At 36.4% G+C, this 27,937-nt stretch overlaps 1 protein-coding gene across 1 annotated transcript; it reads left to right on the top strand.

Moving 5' to 3' along the window:
- The first annotated feature begins 1,531 nt into the window (after nucleotides 1-1,531).
- On the top strand, nucleotides 1,532-27,512 carry LOC108038762 (voltage-dependent calcium channel type D subunit alpha-1). The gene is given in 33 exon segments (XM_044460326.1): nucleotides 1,532-2,211; nucleotides 2,769-3,699; nucleotides 5,067-6,382; nucleotides 6,883-7,044; nucleotides 7,047-7,107; nucleotides 7,920-8,025; nucleotides 8,267-8,406; nucleotides 8,626-8,732; nucleotides 9,300-9,452; nucleotides 9,921-10,102; nucleotides 10,534-11,053; nucleotides 12,017-12,242; nucleotides 12,309-12,519; nucleotides 12,578-12,787; nucleotides 12,847-12,965; nucleotides 13,076-13,134; nucleotides 13,419-13,545; nucleotides 14,634-14,763; nucleotides 14,923-15,089; nucleotides 15,181-15,268; nucleotides 15,866-15,973; nucleotides 18,849-18,901; nucleotides 18,958-19,104; nucleotides 19,166-19,637; nucleotides 19,701-19,784; nucleotides 19,839-19,904; nucleotides 19,961-20,149; nucleotides 20,209-20,457; nucleotides 20,665-21,324; nucleotides 22,183-22,616; nucleotides 23,109-23,149; nucleotides 26,172-26,302; nucleotides 26,749-27,512. Coding segments are annotated over 33 exon segments (8,160 nt in total). The 5' UTR covers nucleotides 1,532-2,201; the 3' UTR covers nucleotides 27,250-27,512.
- Nucleotides 27,513-27,937: the final 425 nt, after the last annotated feature.

Below are 27,937 nucleotides of genomic sequence, written 5' to 3'. Positions count from 1 at the left end.
TTTAGGGTTAAACAATAACTCTAGGATTTCCCGCCTTACAAGCGATTTATTAAATATTTATATAAAGAGTGCCACTGCCTTCTCTTTCTGAATGTTAATTATAATTTGTTACAAATACAATTAATAAATTATTAAGGTTTATTTTAAATTTGTTTCTATTTTATTTAAGTTCTTAGTATAATTTCAAACTGAATAAACAAAATTGATATGTATTCTGACGTTAATACCAGAAAACCAATATTAAAATTTAAAAATTGTATTAACAATTTATTTATATTTACCAAATATAATGTAATAACTACCACAACATATTATACATAACCAATGCGATCCTTTTTTAGGATATTATATATATATTAATATATCTCAAACTCAATAAAAACCAAAATATTAAATATTTCAAAAGGGGTATTAATACTATAAATATGCAAAGGCTTTCAACATCTTTTTATAATTTTGAACAACTATGATTTAAATTAAAACCGTTTTATGACTCTCGGAAAAACTTATTACACCAACACGGAACTTTTCCGATTTCACAACCTTACAACAATCGATAAGCAAGCTCCGAATCCTAAGCTTTTCTTGGGCAAACGTCAACATTTTCACGGTTGCCTCTGCGAAAAGCTGAATTTTCCTGCACAGTGTGCTTTTGTGGCTGATTCCTTAAACTCGTTCGCGTTGCTAATGGTCGCGTGTGAAAAATACAATAAAATACAACACTGAAAAGTCAGAAAAATCTAACAAATTAGAGCCATAACACGGAAATAGTAAATTGCAATGTTGATATTCTGAAAGGGGGTACTATTAACATATTAGAGGGATATGAAGGGAAGCTGCTTTCACTTTCTTCGCAGTGAGCCTTTGAAATTTTTCACATATTCACATGTGTTGGTGCGGAGTGAACTGGTGTGTGTGTGTGTGAGTGTATGTGGTCTATTACATATGCGTGGGTAGGTCAATCGGTCAGCTTGAACCTCTCAACAGCTAAAAACTCTAGTTATGCCCTGAAATACTTAATGTAATTAATAAGCCAACAAGGCACAAAAGTATCCATACAGCATTTCCCAGGCGGGCCATCAAAAGACCATGAGCAAATTAGTTTTTACTGCCAAAAGCGCGCTCTTGACCCCATTTCCGTCTATAGGGTTTTTGTGGTAGTTCCCCCATTTCCCCGAAATGACTTTTACCCGCATACTACCTTTTTTGGTTAGTAATATATGAAACCTCCCAATGCAAACCAAGTTTAGTAACAAAATGTGACCAAAAAAGTAAATTTAAGTCTTTTTTTGGTAATTTAATGAAAGTTGTATTTTGTTTGCTGCAAAGGCCAAAAGCTCGGCTGCAGAAGGAGCTTGCCAGTGAGAGAGAGAAAGTTGCTTTCTCTCAGCCAAAGTTGATTGCCCATTTGACAAAAAAAAAACGTTGCGACAACAAAGGGAAAATGTAAACATTGCGCGTGTTTTTGTTTTGATGCTCTCTCCCTCTCACACACAATCGCAAAAGTGGGTTATATATAGGTAGTGCCAGGAAAAGCCGATAAGTTATCATCTCCAATGAAAATTCGTTGTCTGTGCACTCAAATGGAATTAAGCAAAATCCAATAAAGTGCTCTGATAGCATGAGTTAACCGAAAATATGTTCCAAATACTAATTGCTTAATCATCAGGGTATGGTATCAATTTTCTAGAAATTTTAAAGGCGGCTGGTTCCCAATGTAAAGGTTTTGGGGGTTTTGGAATACCTAGAAAAAGTTGTTTTGAAGACAGTTTTTTGGTGGACTTTAAGTAATTTTTGTAATACCACCCAATAAAACCTACGATTTAGATCTACAATCCTCAAACGAAATTCTACTACAGACTAACAATATATGCCAAATTTTTACAAATCGCCGCTTCAAACTCGTCCAAATAAATGACCATTAAAACACAACAAAATAATAAGTCACCACCGTCGAATTTCTACAACTGAAAACCGTTTTCTAAACAAAATAAAAAGCTTTTCCCGTATTTAAGTGAGTCTGATTAAAGTGTGCATGTCTGTGTGGCGACTGAGACCAAACACACCTGTTGCTGCAATGCTTTGACCGCATTTCCCCATTTGGCATTTGGCAAGCACAATTTTCCGAGGAAAGCGCTCTTTTAAACCGCATTTCAAACGACAGGCAAATCAATACTGTGCGTCCGAATGAAACTTCAAATATGAATACAGGTACAAGGGCTTTAAACAATTATTATCATCTAAAAAGAATATAAATGAGCATAGCCATTTCTTATCTTCTTTGGTTGGAACTTTATTTGTCACCTTTGTTTGCTGATCTTTTAATTGTATATTAAATGAGAAAACAAAAATTAAACATTGGGCTTTGATAAGTTGAATAAAGTTTTAAAAAATTTCTGTAAATTTTTTTTTTTATTTAATATGAATTTGATTTAAATAGTGATTTGGCTTTACAGGAACTGATATTATATACATGGACGTTCATAATAATAATTATAATTAGTGAAGGCCATTTTTTATAAATTCATGATGTTATTTTCAGCTTGTCAATCCATTAAATGTTAAATCTATTAAATCAATTTTTTCATTATAAGAATTCCAACTCTAAGTGCCGCCATTTATTTTAATTATCAAAACAATCTTAAAGAGCCAGCTCAATACCCCAATTGATTATGCCAGTCTCAAGTTATGAAAATTCTCCAGCACTTCAAATTTTGATTGCCAATTTTACTAACCTCTTATTAACACCCCACTAACCATCCGCAAAGGAGACCGTAAGGAACAAGCCTCGTTAACACCGCAACAGCAACAATCGCCGCAGCAGTCAGAGCCACAGCCACCAATTACCCGACACGATGCCTTGGATAGTTCTAGTGCTAACAATAAACTAAATCATAAACACAATAACGATAAGGATAAGGATACAACTAGCGATAAGAATTGGGAGGCGGGCAGAGATTTATTGCCGGCCAGTGTTGTCATCGTCGATGAATCATGCCCCTTGAAAAGTCAAAGGCAACCGCCGTTAGAGTCGTCGAGCGTGGTGCCACGAAGTGGATCCGGTGCGGGAGCCACCTCCTCATCGCAGCGCCGCCGGCAATTGCAATTCCAGAGACAAAAGGAGGCCAAACTTTATGACCGCGGAGACGGGGAGCCTTCGACCTCGACCTCAGTTTCTGCCTCTGCCTCCGCCTCTGCCTCAACCTCTGCCTCAACCTCCACCTCGACCACAACCACTGTGATGGGCGGCGGGGAGCTGGTGAACTGTATAGCCTACGATGACAACACCCTGGTCATCGAGAGGAAGCCCTCGCCCACCTCCCCGTCCACTTCCCGGCGTTATCTGAAGGCCGAAACTCCGACGCGTGGCAGTCGAAAGTATAATCGCAAAACATCGGCTGCGGCATCGGTGGCGGGCAAAAGTGATTTGGAAGTGGTCGTCGTCAAGCCTGAACACCATCGATCTCCAACGATAACGCTTCCGGTACCGGCCAATCCACTAACCACTTCCGCATCGGCGGGCACCACGCCAACGGGAGCGGGATTGGGAGCAGGATTGGGAGCAGGATTGGGAACTGCCACGGGAACGGTCCTGCAACAAAGGTACATACAACTCCAGCTGGAGCACGAAAAGAAATACATTTTCCATGCAATACAAGAGTTTGATTTCATGGAACAAACTAGGCGTTCTAGGGCATAGTAAGTCGGAACCAGACCCCACAATTAACTATCGTACTCCTATCGTGACTCAATGTTGTCCCTTGTGCTCGTCGTCTTATTGTGTGTCTCGTTTGTCTGAAATCGCATGCCCAGTAATTAGTGTGCCAATTATAGTTGCCATCTAAGTGGCTGGCTCACCAAATTATTGTAATCCTATTTTAAACGCTTTCAAAATGGGTTTAGTATAAAGATTTTTTAAAAGTATATAAATAATTAAAGCTATATTTATAAATTTTGTTTATAAATATATTTTTCAAGAGTTTTGTTTCAAAGGTCATAAAATCTTAATGATTTGCTTAGCAAAATCTTGGCACCCACCTTTCATTTTGTTTATGGTGACTTTGAATTAATCTGACAAGTTAAGTCATAATCAATTTAACATATCTGCCATAAATTTAGCCATACAAAAGTTAGTTTGTTTATTCACGAAATCGTAAGAAACTTTTGTAGTTTATCACCACCATAAACAATAGAACACAAAACATCTGTCTGAGGAGTGATTACACCTCAGTATTTTAATTCTCATTCAAATTTTAAATTCAAAATGTCAGTTTTCAATAGCAGAAACAAGCGTAAAATAAAATTTGGAAAATACAGGTACATTTAAGAAATAAGATGTGTATCCAAATTATGTTTCCTCCTGAAAATTTGTATAGTTATTGGTTAAGATTCTGTTATATATTTTTAAGCCAGGAAAATTAGTTTACAGCTAAATACATCTACGAGTATATTGGCACACCTGAAGATACCAAACATGAATTGCTATTTCTTGGGCTAAATTAATATAACTTCTCCAAAATTACAAAAATTCTCATTTAAAAGATTGTTATTTATTGAGTATAAAATTTCTTACATACATAAGTATCGAATTCCTAAAATTCACATTGACTCATTTTGAGAATCTTAGAAACAATTTCAGTTTTCTTAATTATAAACAAAAATATAATCAATATGAGTCAATGTAAATTTTAAGAATTTTATTCTCAATTTTATACTTGAAAACACAATACTTCTGCAAATAGAATAAATTGAGTCATACTTTTAATATCTTAAAATTAAAAATGGAAGTGAATCGATTGGTGTTTTTGAAACGGATAAACCCAAATATATTCAAAAATACCAATAAATATTTTAATAATTCTGTCAACGGAACACTTTAAGATTAAAGGCTACAATAAATTTGTAATTTAAAATATAAATCAGGGTAAATTAAGTTAATTTTGATTCAGTAATGTACACTATATGGCCACACCCCACCCTGTAGAATAAATGGTTGATGGCAAGTGCAACCCGATAACTATATATAAAGATGAAATAATAATTTGTTGTTTTTCTTACCCCAATAGTTGCAGTGCCCTTGAGCCTTTGGAGGATCCAAACCAAGCCAGTGGAACCAGGAGGCGACCCACCAGCACCGAACTCGCGCTCAGCAACGTCACCAGTCAGATTGTGAACAACGCCACCTACAAGTTAGATTTTAAACAACGTCGGCACAAAAGCAACAACGGTGGAGGTGGTGTTAGTGGTGGTGTTGTTGTTGGTCCCAGTGAACCGGCGGCAGGATCGGGATCCTTGACAGGATTAGCAACAGGATCGGCGACAAGTCCGGGCGCAGCGGCAGGACCTTCGAGCAGCGTTAAGCGTCGCAAGTCCAGTTGCACATCCTGCGGCGGAGGGGGTATCAGTGCCCCGCCCCCAAGGTTAACGCCCGAGGAGGCGTGGCAACTGCAACCGCAGAACAGTGTGACAAGTGCCGGTAGCACAAATAGTAGTTACAGCAGCGGCGGCGGACGCGACGACGATAGTAGCTACAGTGCTGTCGGCGGCGACAGCAGCAGCAGCAATAGTTGCAACTGCGACATTACCGGCGACAACAGCACGTTGCATGGTTTTGGCGTTGGGGACGTTAGTAGTTTTATCGCCGATTGCGACGATAACGAGGACGACGAGGAGAACGACCTTGATAATCCCGATCTCAGTTCGCAAACCCTTCGCACAGCGGCCATTGTAGCGGCAGTTGCTGCCGCTGCCAAGGAACAGGCCCAGGAGCAATCGCTAGCCGACTGCGATAGCTTTAGCGATCGGCGCCAGGATGCGGATGAGGGTGTCCGAATCATCCAGGAAAGCGGTGGTAATACCAACAACAACGACTCACTCGAAGACGTCGGCGAGGTGGACGACAACGCCGACGTTGTGGTGAGAAAGAATTCGAGGAATCGCCCTTCCATTAGGCGGACATGCAGGATCACCGAGGAGGACGACGACGAGGACGACGTTGACTTTGGCAATCAGGAGGATCAAGAGGTGGATGACGAGGAGCCCGAGGGCACCACCATAGACATTGATGAACAGGAACAACAGCAGCAGGAGCACGACGAATCCGCTGAGGACGAGGACGACGAGGACGTCGACGAGTATTTCGAGGAGGAGGAGGACGACACCCAGGCCTTTTCGCCATTCTACTCCAGTTCCGCAGAACTAATAGACAATTTCGGCGGCGGTGCTGGTAAGTTCTTCAACATCATGGACTTCGAGCGAGGCGACTCCGGCGGCGGCGGCTTTTCCCCGAACGGCAATGGCGGACCCGGCAGCGGCGACAACTCCCGGGCGGCCAGATACGATTCCGGGGAGGGGGATCTGGGCGGCGGCAACAACATCATGGGTGAGTAGACAGCCTCACTAACTGTCTTCTATCTGAAAAAATTTGTTTTCAAATCAAACAAAGTGATCAATTACACTTTGAAGATAAATTTTGTTAAAGCCTTTAAAAAATATAAATGTAATATTTTAATAAGGAATCATAGATAAATTAATGTCATGATTTGGACTTCCTTAAATTTTTTCAATTCATCATCTTAAGGGATTTTGATTAAAACTTCTTGAATGAAAGTTTCAGAAGGCAAATGGTTTATAAGACCAAGGCTCATTTTAAAGGGTATTTCTTTTTAGGTCTTTTTGGTTTTGTACTAGCAAATTTATTTTTCAATCTTTACAAAAAGTCTAAAATAATTATGAATGTCGGGTATAGTTTGATTAAAAGGGTACATCAAGATAAGGAAAAACATGGTTGGAAAACGTATTAAAACTCTAGTTGTGATCAGTTAGACTCTGATTTGAAATAATTTTTCCACTTACTAAAAAATCCCTTTCATCCGCTTGAAGGCATCGATTCTATGGGCATTGCAAACATTCCGGAAACAATGAACGGCACCACAATTGGACCAAGTGGAATTGGTGGCCAGAAAGCGGGTGCTGCCGCAAGTGCAGCCGGCCAAAAGAGACAACAGCGGCGTGGCAAACCGCAGCCAGATCGACCGCAAAGAGCCCTTTTTGCCTCAGCGTCAAGAATCCTTTGCGTGCCCTCTGCATTCGCATTGTAGAGTGGAAGTATCCTTTTCATAACTAACCACATACCAAAGAAAAATCTCATTTGAGTTTTGTGGCATTGAACTAGTTCAACTGTTTTAAAGCAGAAGATATGCTAAGTGATCAAAGTAAAGTAGCTAGTTACTGTTACTCTAATTTACAAAAAGAAAATCATAATTCTAACTAAAACAAGAGAGAACGCTATAGTCGGATGCCCCGACTATCAGATACCCGTTACTCAAGTAAAGAGAGTGCGAGGGAGATGGAGATAGAAACTTTGATCACGCATAACTTTTTAATGAATGGTCCGATTTGAAAAATTTCTTCAACATTTCGATAGGTATTGATAAACACAATAAAACTGCATTTTTACTTTTCCGAAATATTTAAATTTTTAAAATCGTATATAAGCGATTTTGGGCGTTAAAGGGGGCGTGGCACATTTTTGAAACAAACTTGCGCTGCGTAGGAACTCCTAGAATCTGCATGCAAAATGTCAATCTTCTAGCTTTTATAGTTTCCGAGATCTCAGCGTTCATACGGACAGACAGACAGACAGACAGACGGACAGACAGACGGACAGACGGACAGACGGACAGACGGACATGGCTATATCGACTCGGCTAGTGACCCTGATCAAGAATATATATACTTTATAGGGTCGGAAACGCTTCCTTCTAGCTGTTACATACTTTTGCACGAATACAATATACCCTTTTACTCTACGAGTAACGGGTATAAAAACTTCCAAATTGAAAAACGGATTTGAACTAGTTCTTTGAAATGAAGAAAACTCGCTTTTTTGGCTTTCCTTAACACATTATCCTTTCTAGACCATTTGAGTTCCTTATATTGTTAACCATATTTGCCAATTGTATTGCCTTGGCTGTTTATACGCCTTATCCGGGCAGCGATTCGAATGTAACGAATCAAACTTTGGTAAGTCCTGCCCAAATCGAGGATATATTTAAATGTACAAGATATTTACTATGGCTTACTAATGAATATGAATTTCTTTCATGTATCTCTTGCATTCACCTCATCCGCATCCAAATCACACATCCAATAAACTCATAAATGCACCAACGATACGATCCTTGATCCCTGATCCGCACAAAAAAAAATAAAACACATGCACTCCAAAACCGAAACAAAAACAAAAACCAACACCGAAACACAGGAAAAAGTTGAATATATATTCCTAGTAATATTCACAGCGGAATGTGTTATGAAAATTTTAGCATATGGTTTTGTGTTACATAATGGTGCATATCTAAGAAATGGATGGAATTTATTAGATTTTACAATTGTAGTTATAGGGTAAGCATACAAAATATTCCAGTTAAAAGCGCTTAGCGCCCAGGCCCTCTGCGGCCTCGTTTTAACCATTTTCTATGTTACCTTATATCCAATTCAATCGAAATTGACCAAATCAGAAAATCGTAAAACGAAATATGAAATTAAGAAACAAAATTATCGAAAAGAAATCATGCCAAGACTGAGACACGTATGAACTTTGTATGCCGTACATTTTTACAGAGCGATAAGTACAGCACTCTCCCATTTGATGAAAGACGCCTTTGATGTGAAGGCCCTACGTGCCTTTCGTGTGCTACGTCCACTGCGACTTGTTTCGGGTGTTCCAAGTAAGAGCTTCATTCCACTACCGATGAAAAATTAAAAACAAATTACCAAAAACCAAATCCTCAGGCCTGGTAAAGCGAAATTCTAGCAACCACGGACTGATCCGTAGTTAAAATACAGCACAGATTTATGCAAAAACTAAGCTCATACTTAATAATTGTTTATAAAAAAGCTTTTGTCATTTTTTTTAGAATTTAATTTAATTTAATTCAAAGAATAACTAACTAATTTTACCTCATTTCTCTAATAGCTAATAGCTGTCTATTATTTAGGCCTTTATTTTCCGGTAGACTATGTTCATATTTCAAGTCCATGAAATTCTAAATGATTTTTGAAAGTATTGGTATTTTTCTTTCAAACCTATTTAAAAATGTTTTCTCACTTAATGTTCAAATATTATTTTTGATCACTTTGCCTTCAATTCTAATTTAAAAGCACTTAGTAATTCTGTGCCGTGTTTTCTGCTTAGCTTTGATTGCTTGCACTAGATATTTACCCGCCGAACCATGCTAATGATAACCCCAAATAAACCCAATCGAATATTGGCAATTCATAACGCTATTCTACAGGTCTACAGGTTGTGCTGAATTCAATTTTAAAGGCCATGGTGCCACTGTTTCACATTGCACTCCTGGTCATATTCGTAATCATAATCTATGCGATCATTGGCCTAGAGCTCTTCTCGGGCAAATTGCACAAGGCGTGTCGTGATGAGGTCACAGGTAAGCGGAGATTCTTCCAACATCGAATCGTACAATATTTATACGTTGTACGAATATCATTCAATAGTCTTGAATGCCACCAGATATGTCGCATTTCAAAATCAGCGTCCAAAAGGTTCTATCACTAGTAGATTAGTGTGTCTGGAAATCGTCGGCAAACATATCCATGTTACCCTAACACAAAGAGAAACCCACAAGAATACATTAAAATAACGCCTCGATTTCCGCCTAATCTGCTAGTCAATAAAACTGATTGAAGTTATCAATTATTTTGGGACCAGTCAAAATATGCCAAAGATGCGGCATATTCCGCAAACGACACTCCACAAAAAATATCCAAATGGCACTCCACGAACTACCACAACACAATCGTATTTTAGAGATATCACCTCATCCACACATTCCATTTCACTACATCACTAATGCATGAATCCTAAACGAAACAAACTCCAACGAATCGGAATCTAGGTGAATACGAGGAAAATATCCGGCCCTGCGGAGTTGGCTATAAATGTCCCCCTGGCATGAAGTGCTTTGGTGGCTGGGATGGACCAAACGACGGCATCACCAACTTCGACAACTTTGGCCTGGCCATGTTGACGGTGTTCCAGTGCGTCACCCTCGAGGGCTGGACCGATGTCTTATACAGCGTAAGTGGTGCCAAAAATGATTTAATTGATAATTACCAAACATATTTAACAAAATCGGATGATTAAATGAACTAAACTAATGCTTTTGTATCAAAAGTTTACTCTATTTTACTTTTGCTCTAAGAAATTAATTGAAATAAATTAGTCCCTAAATGGGATCCTGTCTATTAAAACATTTATTTTTAATTTATAGTCTAACAAGTATATTTAATCATATATTTAAGTGTCTAATAAAATAAAAATAGATACATAAAATTGAAGAATACAAAAATTACTGTAATACTAAAGAATTCGCGTTTAGAGTTTTGTTAGCTTATGGATAGAACTGCATCAATCAGAAACTTTACCTTAAAGAAAATTCTGGTAAATAAATATACCTTTTTAATAAAAAGAAATGTATTGCTATAGATTAACGAGATTATCTTTTTCAGATCCAAGATGCAATGGGCAGCGATTGGCAGTGGATGTACTTCATTTCCATGGTCATTCTGGGCGCCTTCTTCGTGATGAACCTGATTCTCGGTGTGTTGTCCGGTGAGTTCTCCAAAGAGCGAAACAAGGCCAAGAATCGCGGTGACTTCCAGAAGCTGCGCGAAAAGCAACAGATCGAAGAGGATCTGCGTGGCTACCTCGACTGGATCACCCAGGCCGAGGACATCGAGCCCGATGCCGTGGGTGGTCTGATATCCGATGGCAAGGGCAAGCAGCCCAATGAAATGGACTCCACGGAGAATATGGGCGAGGAAATGCCCGAGGTTCAGTTGACTGAGTCGCGTTGGCGCAAAATGAAAAAGGACTTTGACCGGGTGAATCGCCGAATGCGACGAGCCTGTCGCAAGGCCGTCAAATCCCAGGCATTCTACTGGCTCATCATTGTTCTGGTGTTCCTCAATACTGGCGTCCTGGCCACGGAGCACTATGGCCAACTTGATTGGCTAGACAACTTCCAGGGTAAGCTTAGACAATCTTTAAATAAAACACCATTTTTATTCGTTAGTGTCAATGGTTTTTTTTAATTATTAAAAATGTTTGAGATTCAAAACAAACACAGGTTTTTATCACAACTCTTTAATATTGTCCCTTTTTATGCCCTTGCAAGGGTATTTTAATTTCAGTCAAGAGAGTGACTCGAAATTGGGCTTCAAGAGTTCATAACTTTACCAAACTTAATCCGATTCCAAAGTGGCATACCTCTAAAGACTTGTGATTTTATCCTCTGAAAATCTGCATTCAAAATTTTCAATTTACCGTCGATCAAATTTTGGACCCATTTTCATGTTAGTTATTTCTCATTTTCCGATGTCTTGTAATAGAGTGACTCAAAATTGGACTTCAAGAGTCCATAACTTTACCAAATTTAATCCGATTCCAAAGTGGCATACCTCTAAAGACTTGTGATTTGATTCTCTGAAAATCTGCATTCAAAATTTTCAATTTACCGTCGATCAAATTTTGGACCCATTTTCATGTTAGTTATTTCTCATTTTCCGATGTCTTGTAATAGAGTGACTCAAAATTGGACTTCAAGAGTCCATAACTTTACCAAATTTAATCCGATTCCAAAGTGGCATACCTCTAAAGACTTGTGATTTGATTCTCTGAAAATCTGCATTCAAAATTTTCAATTTACCGTCGATCAAATTTTGGACCCATTTTCATGTTAGTAATTTCCAATTTTCCGATGTCTTGTAATAGAGTGACTACAAATTGGACGTTTAACTTTACCAAATTTAAGCCGAATAGGGGCGCAAAATTGACATAGCATAATTGTTTTTTGAATAAATGAAATGTAGCTGTAAGGATATATAAGCTTCGGTTTGCCGAAGTTGTCTTCCTTTCTTGTTTAAGTTAATTTGGTTGATTGGGCTTTTTATAATGAATTTGAAAATAATATTTTGTTAACCCTTTTTTCAGAGTACACCAACATGTTCTTTATCGGGCTTTTCACCTGCGAAATGTTGCTGAAGATGTACAGTCTGGGCTTTCAGGGCTACTTCGTTTCGCTGTTCAATCGCTTCGATTGTTTCGTGGTGATTGGCAGTATAACAGAGACCTTGTTGACCAATACCGGAATGATGCCTCCTTTGGGCGTTTCCGTGTTACGATGTGTCCGACTACTGAGAGTCTTTAAAGTAACCAAGTAAGTGAATGTCCTTCTCATCATGAAGTATAAGTTATATACCACAAATACCTCCTTTAATTATAGGTACTGGCGATCTCTATCAAATCTCGTTGCTTCCCTATTGAACTCTATACAATCGATTGCTTCGCTTTTGTTACTGCTCTTCCTATTTATTGTGATATTTGCTCTGCTGGGTATGCAAGTCTTTGGTGGTAAATTTAATTTCGATGGCAAAAATGAGAAGTATCGAATGAATTTCGACTGCTTCTGGCAAGCCCTGCTCACAGTCTTTCAGGTAAGTTTTTTCTAAAATAAATGATTTTTATGGAATTGTTAAATTAATTTGGTTCCAGATCATGACTGGTGAGGATTGGAATGCTGTGATGTATGTGGGCATCAATGCCTACGGAGGTGTGTCCTCCTATGGTGCCTTGGCCTGTATTTACTTTATCATTTTGTTTATATGCGGTAACTACATATTGCTAAACGTGTTCTTGGCCATCGCTGTGGATAATTTGGCCGATGCCGACTCGCTGTCCGAGGTGGAAAAGGAAGAGGAGCCTGTAAGCTTTTAATTTGCTGTATTTAAAGTTCAAAATTGTAATTCTCTACCGCTTTCTAGCATGATGAATCAGCTCAGAAAAAGTCTCACAGTCCCACTCCAACAATTGATGGCATGGATGATCATCTAAGCATAGATATTGATATGGAGCAGCATGAACTGGATGATGAAGACAAAATGTAGGAAAATAGAGAGGGTTTTATTGACCTGTTTTAATTTAGTAGAAACCTGATAACGTCCTTTCAATCCATGCTAAATCCTGTCACTAATTTGAATATTTTTTATTCAGGGACCATGAAACTCTGTCCGATGAGGAAGTCCGTGAAATGTGCGAGGAGGAAGAGGAAGGTATGTCATGTCGCATTTTATTAACCAACTTCTCGACTAAGCTCAGTGTAAGAATTATATATATAATCATAGAACTACAAACTTAAGTATTTTAGCTTATGCTTAGAATTACTCAAAACTAACACCTATCAAAACCGAATCAAAAATATTTCCTAAAACAATGCCGCCGACGCCTTCATCAACTGCTGCTATTTTTTATGGAAACCACGCACCCAAAAATAAAACAACCAACCAAAATCAACAAACAAAAACACAAAAACACACTCGCAAATATTAATCGAAAGACTCCAATTCCGAAGTATCAGCACGTGTCACTGCACGACCCCGACGATTATCTGAAGTCAGCATGAAGAAGACTAAAAAGCCCATCCCGCGAGGCAGTGCCTTTTTCATTTTCAGTTACACGAACAGGTAATTCAATCAACCGATCCACCACCGATCGACATCCTACCAAAAACACTCGCACACTCTTTAATATGGTCCATGTGTCTTGTGATTGGAGTTACTTTATTTTACACTGGTTCAGCCGTTTGTCGTTCGCATGTGACAAACAATCGATTATAATTCCTTATCGAGCTGTATTTAATGCGTATTTGCGAATGTATATAACTTTATTCTTTTTATAAAAAAAAAACCAATACGACACTGATAATCATTTTGATTTATTACATTTTTATTGGTTTTTGCATTTTGCTGTTAAGGTTGGCCAATTTTAAGTATTTTCATATTTTTTCATCACTTTCTTTTTAATGAAGGTATAATAGGTATATGTAGAAATCAAACTGCAATTTATATATATATTTTTTGTAAGAACCTAAGATTATTTTTAAGGTATTTGTAGTTTAATTGTATAAATGGTTTTTTGGACAAATTCTTATAAATGTGTTTATTATTTTTTCCAAATTGGCAACTTACATATATATACGTAATATATGATAAAAATTTGTATTGCATATAGTGGATGAAGAAGGCATGATTACAGCACGCCCCCGACGTATGTCTGAGGTTAATACGGCAACGAAAATTCTACCCATACCGCCGGGCACATCATTTTTTCTTTTCTCACAAACGAACAGGTTTTTATGTTTGAGTTTTATTTTCCCCCGAATATCACAAATCTCCGAAAATACAATATATATTAAGCATATCTGTGTGCAATTCGTGTGTGTGTGTGTATGTAAATTATGTTTTTTAAAAACATAATATCAATAATCATGTATTTGTCCTTTTGTTTAACCTTTTTTTGTATATTGTCCTTGGTCGAAAACATCCCGAATTAATTTTTAGTTTGATTAGATTATAGAAACTCATTTGTAGTAGTCCAAAATTATTTAGATTCTTAATTCCTAGCTGCTTTTTAAACTATTATTTTGTTTTTAACTTTTTTTGTGAAAACCCTAACTGCATGATATAAACATTGGTTTGTGATTCTATTTTTTGTGATCATGAATATGTTTGGCACTCTTTCGTTAACAATGAAATAAACATTATTTTAACAGATTCCGAGTCTTCTGCCATTGGCTTTGCAATCACAGCAATTTCGGCAACATAATCCTGTGTTGCATTATGTTTTCATCGGCTATGTTGGCTGCAGAAAATCCTCTGAGGGCCAACGATGAGTTGAATAAAGTAAGTAGCTCCTGTTCCGAACCAAAAAAAAAAACAACGTCAACTGATATTAATAACTTGTAAGTTACGATTGAAGCTTGCTAAGAGCCGATATCTTATTTGCTTTACACTAGAAACACTTTTCATTCGATGTCCTTCACTGTTCATTTATTTTTGCAGGTGCTCAATAAATTTGATTATTTTTTCACGGCAGTTTTCACAATAGAACTGATTCTGAAATTGATTTCATACGGTTTCGTATTACACGACGGAGCCTTTTGCAGATCCGCATTTAATCTATTAGATTTACTTGTGGTCTGCGTGTCTTTGATATCTCTAGTGTCCAGGTAAACGATAATCCATATAACTACTCTAACCCAGTAGTTGTGATACTAATTACTTCTGGAACATAAACAATAACGTCGATTTCAACTGCAGTTCGAATGCGATTTCAGTCGTGAAAATTCTACGTGTGCTCCGTGTTTTAAGGCCACTCAGAGCCATTAATCGTGCCAAGGGTCTCAAGGTAAGAATCCATCCAAAGCCCTTCCTATCTCGCAATTTCCTTTTCTGACACATAAATAAATGCTTCAATTAAAAATGGTTACACTTATTTTTTAAGTTTCAGTTTTATTATTTTGATTTTTATTTAATTACGAAAAGCACAAATCAAAATACAATTTTTATTTTCAACTAATAAGCAATTTAAATTTTATGAAAATTGAAAACCTCAATAAAGAGGTCTTGGGCCTTTAATTAACTTTAGAGTATGCCAAACAAAAAACCTTGAAATGCTGGGTGTAGGGTGCACCACAATAAAGTTATAAAACAAAAAATTAAGCCACAAAAAGTATATTTATAAGCTATACACAGCTGACAAAACAATTTTTTAATTTTGAGCTTTACTCGTAACACCCTAACGAAAATGGGCGTGGAATAGAAATGTATGGGCGTGGCTTGGGCATAGTGAAATCTATGTAATAACCCCTGATACTAAACAAATGACCAGCAAACTGTTCGCGCAAACAAAGGAAGTCAGAAACCAAATATGCCTTGATTTATGATTAGTTTTATATATTAAATAGAGTATTATTATAACTATATATCGTCGTATCACATACAGCATGTTGTTCAATGTGTCATAGTCGCTGTTAAGACTATCGGAAATATTGTGCTCGTCACATGCCTACTGCAGTTCATGTTTGCCGTTATAGGAGTCCAATTGTTTAAGGTATGATTTTATTTTTAAGCTCCCACTTGGTTTCTCTCCCCTTCTTTTAAGTACGGAAGTCTAAGATTGTAGGGATAATTGCATTAAAAAATATTAGGAACATCAATTTAATACCCTTGAAAGTGTGTACCAAATAATAGCAAATAGTAACAAGGGTATTAAATAATTAGAACTTAAGGATCTGTAAAATATTATTTTAGAACCAAATAAAAAATGATGTACAAACTACTGGACTATACAACTGCATGGAACCATAATTACGTTTTAGGAATAGAAATCTGTACCGGGAAAGCTTAATTTTGTTATGCTAAAAAATACAAAAAATAGTTAATAAAAAATTATATTTCATTAGGTTGAGTTTGGGTGTAAACACTTGCAATTTCCAAAAACCTTCCTAACATATTGTTGTTGTTTAAAATTCTTTTTTTTTGTTTGAAATTGCATTTACTAATATTGTTAAAAGCTTATTTATTTTGTTATGGTTTCAAAACATGTTGACTAATTTTGTGTAGCATAATTGGTTTTACTTATAACTAAATCAAACAAAATCCAATGCCAAATCAACCAATATCATTCAAATCCGAACGACTAGCAACTGTAAATAATACCAATTTTTGCTAGCTAGTATTGCTTATTAATGCTCAGCATAATATATAAGAACAAGTCGGTATCAAAGATATATCAGCAAATAGCCATCAACAAAGCAATAAAATGGGTTTCTCAATAAAAATCGGAACAAATTTAAAACTTTTTGAAATTTACTTTTACGTATTTTTAACCATTAATTTAGGCGATTACACCGATCCTAACACAACTCACACGACTTAAAACACATTAAACATATATTGTAATATCAACTATTATATATTCCACACCCATTTTCTGCGTTTGTACACGTCTAAATGCAACAAATTCACAATAGATATCGATAAGCGATCATGAGCACACCCACACATACAGTATATACGCTATATACAATATTTAAAAGCACACACATCAGCACATGAACTTTGGGTTTTAACCTTTAGCAAGAAATCAACAATCTACCTTGCACCCTAGCATCAAGGCCAATCCAGCCCTCTAGAAAATAATCCTTCCAGGTGTAAAGAACCCCAACAATTGCAGACCCATCAATAACAAAAACTCACAACTGTGTTAATTAGAACAAATTTGAATAAGTCCACAGTAAAATCGACTTTCATCTATCGTAAAAAAATATAAGGTTTTTTTATATATATAATACATGAAGAATATTTATAATACATAAAACGAGTTCTGTGAAAAACAGAAGAACGCTCCCATTGAATAAAATGCTTTAACTTGTGTAATTCAAGAAACATATATAGTTTAAAAAACGTAAATATCAACGAATAACTTTTACTGTGGACTTATAAACTTTTATTTTCAAACGTATTAGGTTTTCATTTCATTATTTTTTATATTTACCTTCCTAAGCTAAACCCTTTAATTTTGACTTTATTTGTATTTTTACTTTTCTTTTTTTATTTATTATTAATGTAATTGTACAAAAATAAACTTAAATCCTATTCTTAGAATTTTAAATATCAAAAACCAAAACTTCTCACAAAAGAATGTCCCATATTTTAAACGTATTTTCTTCCCTTTTTTCTCTCCTCTCGTGTTTCGGTTATTTTGAATTGAATTTTGCAAACCCAACAAATGTTGTAAAATTAATTTTGAAACAATGCCAAACCTTTTAATAACATCATATCAAAATGTGGCCACCAAATAAAAAAATAACCCTCTAATTGATGCTGACAAACCACACAAAAACTTGAATTGAAAATAAAAATAAAATTCTAATTGTCATTCATTCGTCATAAATTCAAACAACCAACCAATTGGCCAACACTGATAAAACATTAAACTTCTGCAGTATGTGGTCAAGTGCGTTGTAGTCGCAATCAAAACCATTGGTAATATCATGTTGGTGACATATTTGTTACAATTCATGTTCGCTGTTATTGGAGTACAACTCTTTAAGGTAATTTCTTTTGAATTATATATGAAAAGTCATTGGTGAAGGGTATCTTCAGACGGCTTTAAGTGTGCGCTTCTTTTTTTTTTTTTGAAAGGAAAAACTACAAATGAATAAAAAATGCAGCTTTTTCTATGTGTGCTTTGAATTTTGTAGTTTCTTTTCATCTTGGTAATGGTGTTTAGGGTAATTTTTATTGGAAGGTAACTATTCTCAATGTTATATCTTTGAATTTGACTACAAAGAAGTCGTTTTCCAAAGCCTTTGCTTATTTTTTGCCCCTTTTCTTCGTAACAAAAAAAACATTCGCTTTGCAAGAGCTTGGTAAACCAAACAAAATATTCTCAAAATTTACCATTCAGCTTGGTTCCGTTTTTAATCTTCTCGAAACTAACCTCTAAGTTTCAAAGTTAGCTCGCTCCCCTGCTAACCCAATGTAATATATTTCTATATCTTCCCATGTACGTAACACTGTTTTCAACCCAGTAACACTTTTTGTTGTCCCGTCTGTAAATATAGCTCTGTCCAAAAAAAAAAAACTAAAACCGTTGTCGTCCATCCAACAATTTTGAGCAGTGTATGTAAATGTGTTTGCATATGAAAGACACCCTGTATATTGTGTGCATACATTTAAGCAAATATGTAGAGCTAGATAGTCTGCTCAAAGCTATTTCTGAATTAGGTATTAGTTAATAGTCCGTACAGTAAAGCAGTTTAAATGTTTGTAATTCCTGGGAAAGCAAGCTCAAGTGAAGATTATTTCACGTTGAGATTGCTATCCATAACATTTCACCGTAACTCTGAAATATGCTAATTCGATTACTATCTTGTCATCCCGCGACGTCCCTTCACATTTCACAACACTCCAATATGTAGGGTAAATTTTTCAAGTGCACTGATGGTTCCAAAATGACTCAAGATGAATGCTAGTAAGTTTTGTCCTGATAACCAAAAGGTTTAGTTGTAAAGATTTAAATTATTTTAGTGGCACTTATTTGGTCTATGACGATGGTGATGTCCATAAGCCGCGACTGAAGGAACGGGAATGGAGTAACAATCGGTTCCACTTCGACGATGTGGCCAAGGGCATGTTGACCCTTTTCACGGTATCCACTTTTGAGGGCTGGCCAGGGTAAGTTTCTCCTTCTTTTTATATTTCTCTTTTCAAAAAGCTCTTCTATTTTAAATTTCAGATTGCTGTACGTTTCGATTGATTCGAATAAGGAAAACGGCGGACCAATACACAACTTCCGTCCGATCGTAGCTGCCTACTATATAATCTATATTATTATTATTGCCTTCTTCATGGTGAACATATTCGTCGGTTTCGTTATTGTCACTTTCCAAAACGAGGGTGAACAGGAATACAAAAATTGTGATCTGGATAAGAATCAGCGTAATTGCATAGAGTTCGCTTTGAAAGCGAAACCAGTAAGGCGCTATATACCCAAGCATGGTATACAATATAAGGTCTGGTGGTTCGTCACATCGTCGTCCTTTGAGTATACCATTTTCATACTGATTATGATAAACACGGTTACTTTGGCCATGAAGTTCTACAATCAGCCTTTGTGGTACACGGAACTTCTAGACGCCTTGAATATGATATTTACAGCGGTGTTTGCCCTGGAATTTGTATTCAAACTAGCCGCATTTCGATTTAAGGTAGGAAAGACATATGATCTGATAAGAAATCAAATAATATCTTATTTACATATTACTTTTCAGAACTACTTTGGTGATGCCTGGAACGTGTTCGATTTCATCATTGTTTTGGGCAGTTTCATTGACATTGTCTACTCTGAAATTAAGGTTTTAAATGCTATTGCCAGATAACTATTGAATCTAACACTTGAATATTTGCAGAGCAAAGACACTTCTCAGGCATCACAGTGTGATATTATCGAGGGCTGTAAGGCCCAGAAGAAATCTGTGAGTTTCTTTCTGATATTCCAAATGTATATGATTGAAAAACATTTTTATTTTAGGCTGGTTCAAATCTCATATCCATCAACTTCTTCCGCCTGTTTCGTGTGATGCGACTTGTGAAACTTCTGAGCAAAGGCGAAGGCATTCGTACTCTACTCTGGACTTTTATAAAATCTTTTCAAGCTCTACCCTATGTAGCACTGCTCATTGTACTTCTATTCTTTATCTATGCTGTGGTGGGAATGCAAGTAGGTCCTTGGCTCACAACATTCTTGATAAGTTTTCTAAGGCGTATTAATTTTTGAAGGTTTTTGGAAAAATTGCACTGGATGGTGGTAACGCCATAACGGCCAATAACAATTTCCAGACTTTCCAGCAGGCTGTTCTGGTACTGTTCAGATCGGCCACCGGAGAAGCCTGGCAGGAGATCATGATGTCCTGCTCGGCCCAACCGGATGTAAGGTGCGATAAGAACTCGGATACCCCAGATGAGCAGTGCGGCTCCTCAATAGCCTATCCCTACTTCATATCCTTTTATGTGCTCTGCTCGTTTTTGGTAAGTAAACTAAAAATGAAATCATAATTAATGAATTGCAAGTTATTCAAAATAACAAATTGATTTTTGCAGTTGCCTTTAAAAATGTTTGGAATTTTTAAATAATTCTTGTAGCCAAAAATCAATTTCTAATGCCATAAATACAATAAAACCTTCTGTTTTGAACAAAAATTTCCTTTGAAAATATACAATAATTTACCTTTTCAGATCATCAATCTCTTCGTGGCCGTCATTATGGACAACTTTGACTATCTGACGCGCGATTGGTCAATTTTGGGACCCCATCATCTGGACGAGTTCATTCGCCTTTGGAGCGAGTACGATCCGGATGCCAAGGGGCGCATCAAACACTTGGATGTGGTCACATTGCTGAGAAAGATATCCCCGCCACTGGGTTTTGGCAAACTTTGTCCCCATCGAATGGCCTGCAAGAGGCTAGTTTCCATGAACATGCCCCTCAACTCAGATGGAACTGTTCTGTTCAATGCCACACTATTCGCTGTGGTTCGCACCTCGCTGAGCATCAAAACTGACGGCAATATCGATGATGCCAATTCCGAGCTGCGAGCTACGATAAAGCAAATCTGGAAGCGCACCAATCCGAAGCTCCTGGATCAGGTTGTTCCACCGCCGGGCAACGATGACGAGGTGACCGTGGGTAAATTCTACGCCACATATCTGATTCAGGACTACTTCCGGCGGTTCAAGAAGCGCAAGGAGCAAGAGGGCAAGGAGGGCCATCCGGACAGCAACACGGTCACTCTGCAGGCCGGTCTGCGAACCCTGCACGAGGTGTCCCCGGCTCTCAAGAGGGCCATTTCCGGTAATCTCGATGAGCTGGACCAGGAGCCGGAGCCCATGCATCGGGTAAGTCTACAGTGATGGTCATATTCACATTTAATTAAAAGCCGTACTCATACCGGTTGTTCTTAGAATAAATTTAAATATTATTATGGGCAACCAAAACCCACTTGGGCAACCAAAACCCACTTGGGCGATATTTTTTAAAGTATCTAAATTCCAAATGACGTGTTAGATCTACACTTTAATGTATATTTGTATATTAATCAGCGCTTTCCCTTTTAAAATTATCACTCATACGTAACGTTGTCTTTTATCAAATATTTGTTCTTACATGAGAGATCTAGACTTCAATGTATATGTGATACTATTAACCAAAAAACATTTTGTAATCTGTCATTTTGTAAAAGTCAAAGCTTTTAAGTTTATCACTTATACGCACTGTTGCCTTTTATCAAATTTTTGTTTTTACATGACACTACGTGCGCAACACTTAAAATAATAATGTAATAATATTTGGTTTTTTGCAAGTCTTAGAGTTATTTATATACATGTTTTTCTATTATATTTCTAAAAGCGCCGCACTTAAGTTTATCACTCATACGTACTGTTGCCTTACTTGTCGTATGAGTAATGACCATTGAACACTTAAAATCAGAAAAGCTAAATATTGTTTCTTAATGTATTTTTAATAATATTTTGTTTATTTAATACTATTAACTAAAAAATGTTTTGGAATCTGCGCCTTGAAATTTAAGTTTATCACTCATACGTACTGTTGCCTTACTTGTCGTATGAGTAATGACCATTGAACACTTAAAATCAGAAAAGCTAAATATTGTTTCTTAATGTATTTTTAATAATATTTTGTTTATTTGAAACTCTTAGAGTGTTTTTCATGTTTTTCTATTATAATTCTTTCAGCGCCACCACACACTTTTTGGCAGTGTGTGGTCGTCGATCCGCCGGCATGGGAACGGTACCTTTCGGCGGAGCGCCAAGGCGACGGCCTCGCAGAGCAACGGTGCTCTGGCGATCGGCGGATCCGCCTCCGCGGCAATGGGCGTGGGCGGTAGTACGCTGGTGCTGGGCAGTGCGGATCCCGCTGGCGGGGATTACCTGTACGACACCCTGAATCGCAGTGTGGCCGATGGAGTGAACAATATAACGCGGAACATAATGCAGGCCCGATTGGCGGCGGCTGGGAAGCTGCAGGACGAACTGCAGGCGACGGGAAGTGGAGGAGAGCTGAGGACCTTTGGCGAGAGCATTTCGATGCGACCGCTGGCCAAAAACGGGGGCGGAGCGGCCACTGTGGCCGGAACGCTGCCGCCCGAGGCCAATGCCATTAACTATGAGTGAGTATGCGGGGGCGGTTGCTGGTGGAGGTGGAGGAGCGGTCAGTAGGCAACCTTTGGAGTTTTCACCTAGACAAAAAAAAAAAAACAAAAAAATTATTATGAACACAAGAAGCTCCATTACCATAATACTTGTTACTATGGCTTGCTGTTTAGTGAGTTGATCCATATATTCTTATTGCCAACAATTATCGTTTTCTGTTTTGTGGCATTTTGTTTGGTCACCTAGTGAAGAGCGCCCTAAAGTTTGTAATGGACAAAAGGAGCCGAGCCAAGCTCAACTGTCTTGGCACCACCAAAACAAATACGAGTTTTAAATTAGTTGACTTAGCAAACTTAGTTGCAATCACAAAATACCTTTAAATGCATACTTGTTGCCACATAAACTAGTGGATTTTAAAACAAATGATACAAAAAAAAAGAACATACTTATTGAGAAAAAAAAACCAACATAAACCAAACTTTTACTCAATCCCCGAACATTAATTTCAGCAACCGCAATCGTGGTATTTTATTGCATCCATATAACAATGGTAAGCCTAAAATGCTGCAAATTGCAATAATAAAATTAAAACAAATAAAAACATAACAAACCAATACAGCAGTAATTGCAACAGCAACAACAAAATGCACTACAATTTATTAACATTATTTACTGTGTTTATATTATACTTTATTCCTTTTTAACCGGATAAAATTCTAAAAAAAATTCCGATCAAATTGGTTCGTTTGTTGTTTTCATACACTCAAAAATTTGACCCTAACAAAAACGCAAAAAAAAATTTATTATTACACCGATCTAATTGTTTACCCATTAATTTGTTTTGTTTCATATCCGATTATTGTAGCTGCTGCATTCCTATTAAACATATTGCAAAATAAAAATTATGTACAGATTCTCGCCCACTGCGTTCTAAGATTTGTTATTGCCTGCGGCATGTAAAAATGTTGAATACGACTCTTCAATTCAACTGCAAAAATCACAAACTAATCAGATGAGGCGGCCAAATGTTTTTTGTTCTTATTGTAATTTCCTGGCTGTTTATTAATCGGGACCAAATTAAAAATAAGTGAATTGAATAAAACAAATTTAAATTATGGCTCACAACATTTGTAGAACACATTCATTAGATCTTATTTCTGAACTAAATATTAAATAGACTAGTTATTGTAGAACAAACTCGTAGTCTAGAAATATTTGAGTGCAGCTTTATTTTACAGCTAACAATTAGAAACGCTTTTGCTGCATTATAGTTAAAATTTAGCCAAACACACAACAACACATTTCAATACATAAAGCATATATATTTGAGAATATTTTAATTTCAGAACAGCAATCTTACAGGTAAAGTCGTACAATATGTTTTAAACGTAAAATAAATGATTAGAGATTCCTAGCATTCAAAATTTAGTAAAGTCGGGATAATTCGTTATAAAACAGTTTAAGGGATATTATTTTAAAATATTTGTCTTAAATTTAAAGAATTTATAATCTTGAAAATATTTTTCTTTTTTTATTTATTGTTACTAAAACAATTTTTTTTGCTTTAATACAACGATGCAGAAAGTCATTCAAGTCAATTCGATTTTTAAATTGGCAGATCTATCTAAAATACTATCGATACCAAACTCTTCTCTCAACCTACCTTCCATTACGATTGTGCTAACCACATTTAAACCTAACATAAATAACCACTTCGATAATATAACTTCCTATTAAATCAATTTAATACCATTAACCAAAGCGTATGTGGCTCCTTTTGTTAATTACAAACTAATCAACGGATATAACGCATAAAAAATCATCAATTTTGAAGAACAACAAATTCACAAAAAAAAAGATAACTTAAAAATCAGTCAATTGTGTCTGCTAAAGTAATTTGTTCTTATAACTTTTTCTTACAAAAATCTTTATTATAGCATAAGTGATTCGAGTTTAAAAACCACCGAGTGCTGAGTTTCGAAATCTGACACAAAAATCTTGGGTGTCCAAAAAGAGTCTTCAAAGAGTTCGAAGCAAGACTGGTTTCCCTTTTCATATGGGGATCGTTCCAAAACGTTTATGTTTAATTTCATTATTTTCTGTTAAGTTTTAAATGCAAAAAAAAAGAATCAATTGAAACATTCCGTTGTCGGTAAAGATTATACCATTTTCGTGTAACCGAATTGAGAGATCCCTGATAACAATGTGGATTTAAAGACATAACACCTACAACAAGAACAACAAACTACAACAAGTACCAGAAACAACTTTAACAACAACAATCGTTTAACACGCAACAACAGCAACAAGAGAGAACGTAATTAAAAGCAAACCCAAAGCAAACCCGATATCGATGTCTATATATTCTATATATATAAAATTTCTTATATATATATATAAACAAGCCGTGATGTTGTGCCCATCTACTCATAAGCCTTGGCCTTGGCTTTATTGAGCCGTATATCCCTTACAATAATGTGTGCCTTGCGACCATATAAACCACATAAACGACATCCAATATATATACTACTAACCAAACCAAATACTCAAGCTGAGAATCTGAACGTTGTCTTCGTTGTTATTGTTATAAAAAAATATATGTATTTGTTTTCCTATGCTATGCCCAAATCAGCCAGCAAAAGTATTCCAAAATTTACTATTATCTTTCAGTGTTGTATTGTCGTCGCTTTCTATTTTCTTTTGTGTGGGAATTATTGTCACATGGATTGGGGCCTCCGGGTTTCACATCCACTTCACAAACATTTAAACACTGTGAATACAAACACACCTCAGAAATATAAAAACCTACTATAGATGCTTAGATCCGCCGCCTGCATTGTTTATAGAACGCCTAGCATTAAAATCCGTATAAGTGTTGCCTAGCATTTCTGGAGAATATTGCTTTGCCCTTTTATACCAATAACTGCTTGCTTAATTTAGAAAAATTATCATTTCATTTGTGCTTATAATACTAACATTTATTTTAAGGGTTATAACCCAGGTTGTAACAATGCTTGAAAATCGTGTTTAACAAGCTTGTAATATCGAATGCTTAACTAACCATTAACTGTAATAATATCTTATAAATCAAAGCTTGATGATCCTTTTTGAACAGAGAAGTGAAAAAATATTTCGTAACGATAAAGAGTCATCTTAAAAATATAATTCTTTGTAGGTAATTACCTATACACTTATTATAGCGCTACTAAAATATCCCATATATATAAATTGTTTTTATAACTTTTATAGGTTCAAGACATTTGAGACTTAAGTGTAACCTGCTGATTATAACTTTGTTAGAATACCAATTAGATTGTTTTTCACATAAAGTCATGTTTAAAATTATGAATAGTAAAATGTTTTTACTCCCTTCTTCTCTTGTAAATATAACTTAGGTCAGTGTAAAATAACTACATTAAATAGACCAACCTAGACAAAAATAAAGTGTATAATATTAGATAAAAATAGCTTCTGGATCATCAAGCTCGAACAAAGCGTGTAAATGAATAACAAACGATAAGAAATTTGTAATAAAAATCCTCCAAACTGTCTTATTTTATACGCACATGCAGTCTACGCACCCAATGGTGCTATTCCTGGCCACGAACGCATGATCCAATCGACACCAGCTAGTCCCTACGATCAGCGTCGTTTACCAACTTCATCTGATATGAACGGCCTGGCCGAATCATTGATTGGAGGGGTAAGTAACGATTTATACAACATTTGTTAATTAAATGGCAAAAATTCTATAAAAATAGTCTATAAAAATAAAATAAATATCAATTTATAACTTCGTTGTTCCTTAAAATAGCCCATATACTTATAAAATATAATCATTGGAAACCATTTCAAAATTACGGTTTCACTTTTATAAAAATCGATAGCATCCATAAGAATGATCAGAAAATATAATGAAAAATATACCTAGTTTCATTGTTTTAAACAGCGAAATCGAAATATAGATTTTTTGAATTTTTGTTTAAACTTTACGGCTTGCTTTCTTCCTTTCCTTTCAAACTTTGCTTTCTTTCTTGTTTAATATGCTATATTTTCATTACAATAGTTCAGTATATAGTTCGGTATATTTTTTAAATGAATATCTTTTGTTAAAACCCAATTTTTGCAATTGTAAATCCATAATTTCAGGTACTCGCCGCTGAGGGATTGGGCAAATACTGCGACTCCGAGTTCGTGGGGACTGCAGCGCGGGAGATGCGGGAGGCGCTGGACATGACGCCGGAGGAAATGAACCTGGCCGCCCACCAGATCCTCTCGAACGAGCACTCGCTGAGCCTGATTGGCAGCAGCAACGGCAGCATCTTCGGCGGATCGGCCAGTGGCCTTGTGGGGGCGGGGGGTGGCGGCAGCAGCATTCGCAACGCCTTCGGCGGAAGCGGAAGTGGTCCGTCGTCGATGTCGCCACAACATCAACCGTATTCGGGCACTCTGAACTCACCACCGATTCCGGATAATCGTCTGAGACGTGTTGCCACTGTCACGACCACAAACAATAACAATAAGTCCCAACTTAGCCAAAACAATTCGAGTAGTCTCAATAGAAGAGCTAATGCCAATAGCCAAATGAACATGTCACCAACTGCACAATCGCCACAAAGAGGTCAGGGGAATCAGAATTTCTCCTCATAGCACCCACATTTTCAGCTACACGTACAGAATGTCTTCTTGATGGAATTTTAAGTGTATATCTAGCCGGAATCGAAGTTGCATGGTTTATTAATGTATAATTTTAGCGGAGAAAAAACACTTTAGTCTTAGCATTGGGAATTATTATATTATATTTGAATTGTTCGCAAGCCAGAACCAAACAAAGAAACTTGTATAACTTGTATAAAGAAAATCAGCTAATTGTAATTGTATAAAAATAATAATGTTTTTGCCTTTTTGAGAAATCTATCGTTGGCATTCGTCCTCTAACGAGCCACAAACCAAAAAACTAAACTGAACAAATTAAGAAAAAATGTATATTTTTGGAAAACAAAGAAAAACAAAACCTAAACTGATAATGTTTAACTTGTAATTAGAACTACAAATCAAAACGGAAAAAAAAATGAAATAATAACACACCAATATAATTGATTAGGTAATAATCACCAACACTTAAAACAAATAATTATACAGTAACATTACATTATTGAGCGACAGTGTAATTACCTATTTCGATTTAGACGCATTTTATTTTTTAAGTATTTAATAAACGAACAATTAATGATAATTAATAGTAATTGTTTACTATATATGTAGCAGACATATATGTATAAAATTCATAAATGTAATAGCATAATTTCAAAATGAAAGAGAGACCGAATCCCTTTAT

This window comes from Drosophila rhopaloa, unplaced genomic scaffold (assembly GCF_018152115.1).
Source record: "Drosophila rhopaloa isolate 14029-0021.01 unplaced genomic scaffold, ASM1815211v1 contig_2, whole genome shotgun sequence".
In the NCBI taxonomy this organism is placed as follows: Eukaryota; Metazoa; Arthropoda; class Insecta; order Diptera; family Drosophilidae; genus Drosophila; species Drosophila rhopaloa.
Note: the sequence above shows the minus strand (reverse complement) of the source record. Positions and strands in the feature narration are given on the sequence as shown.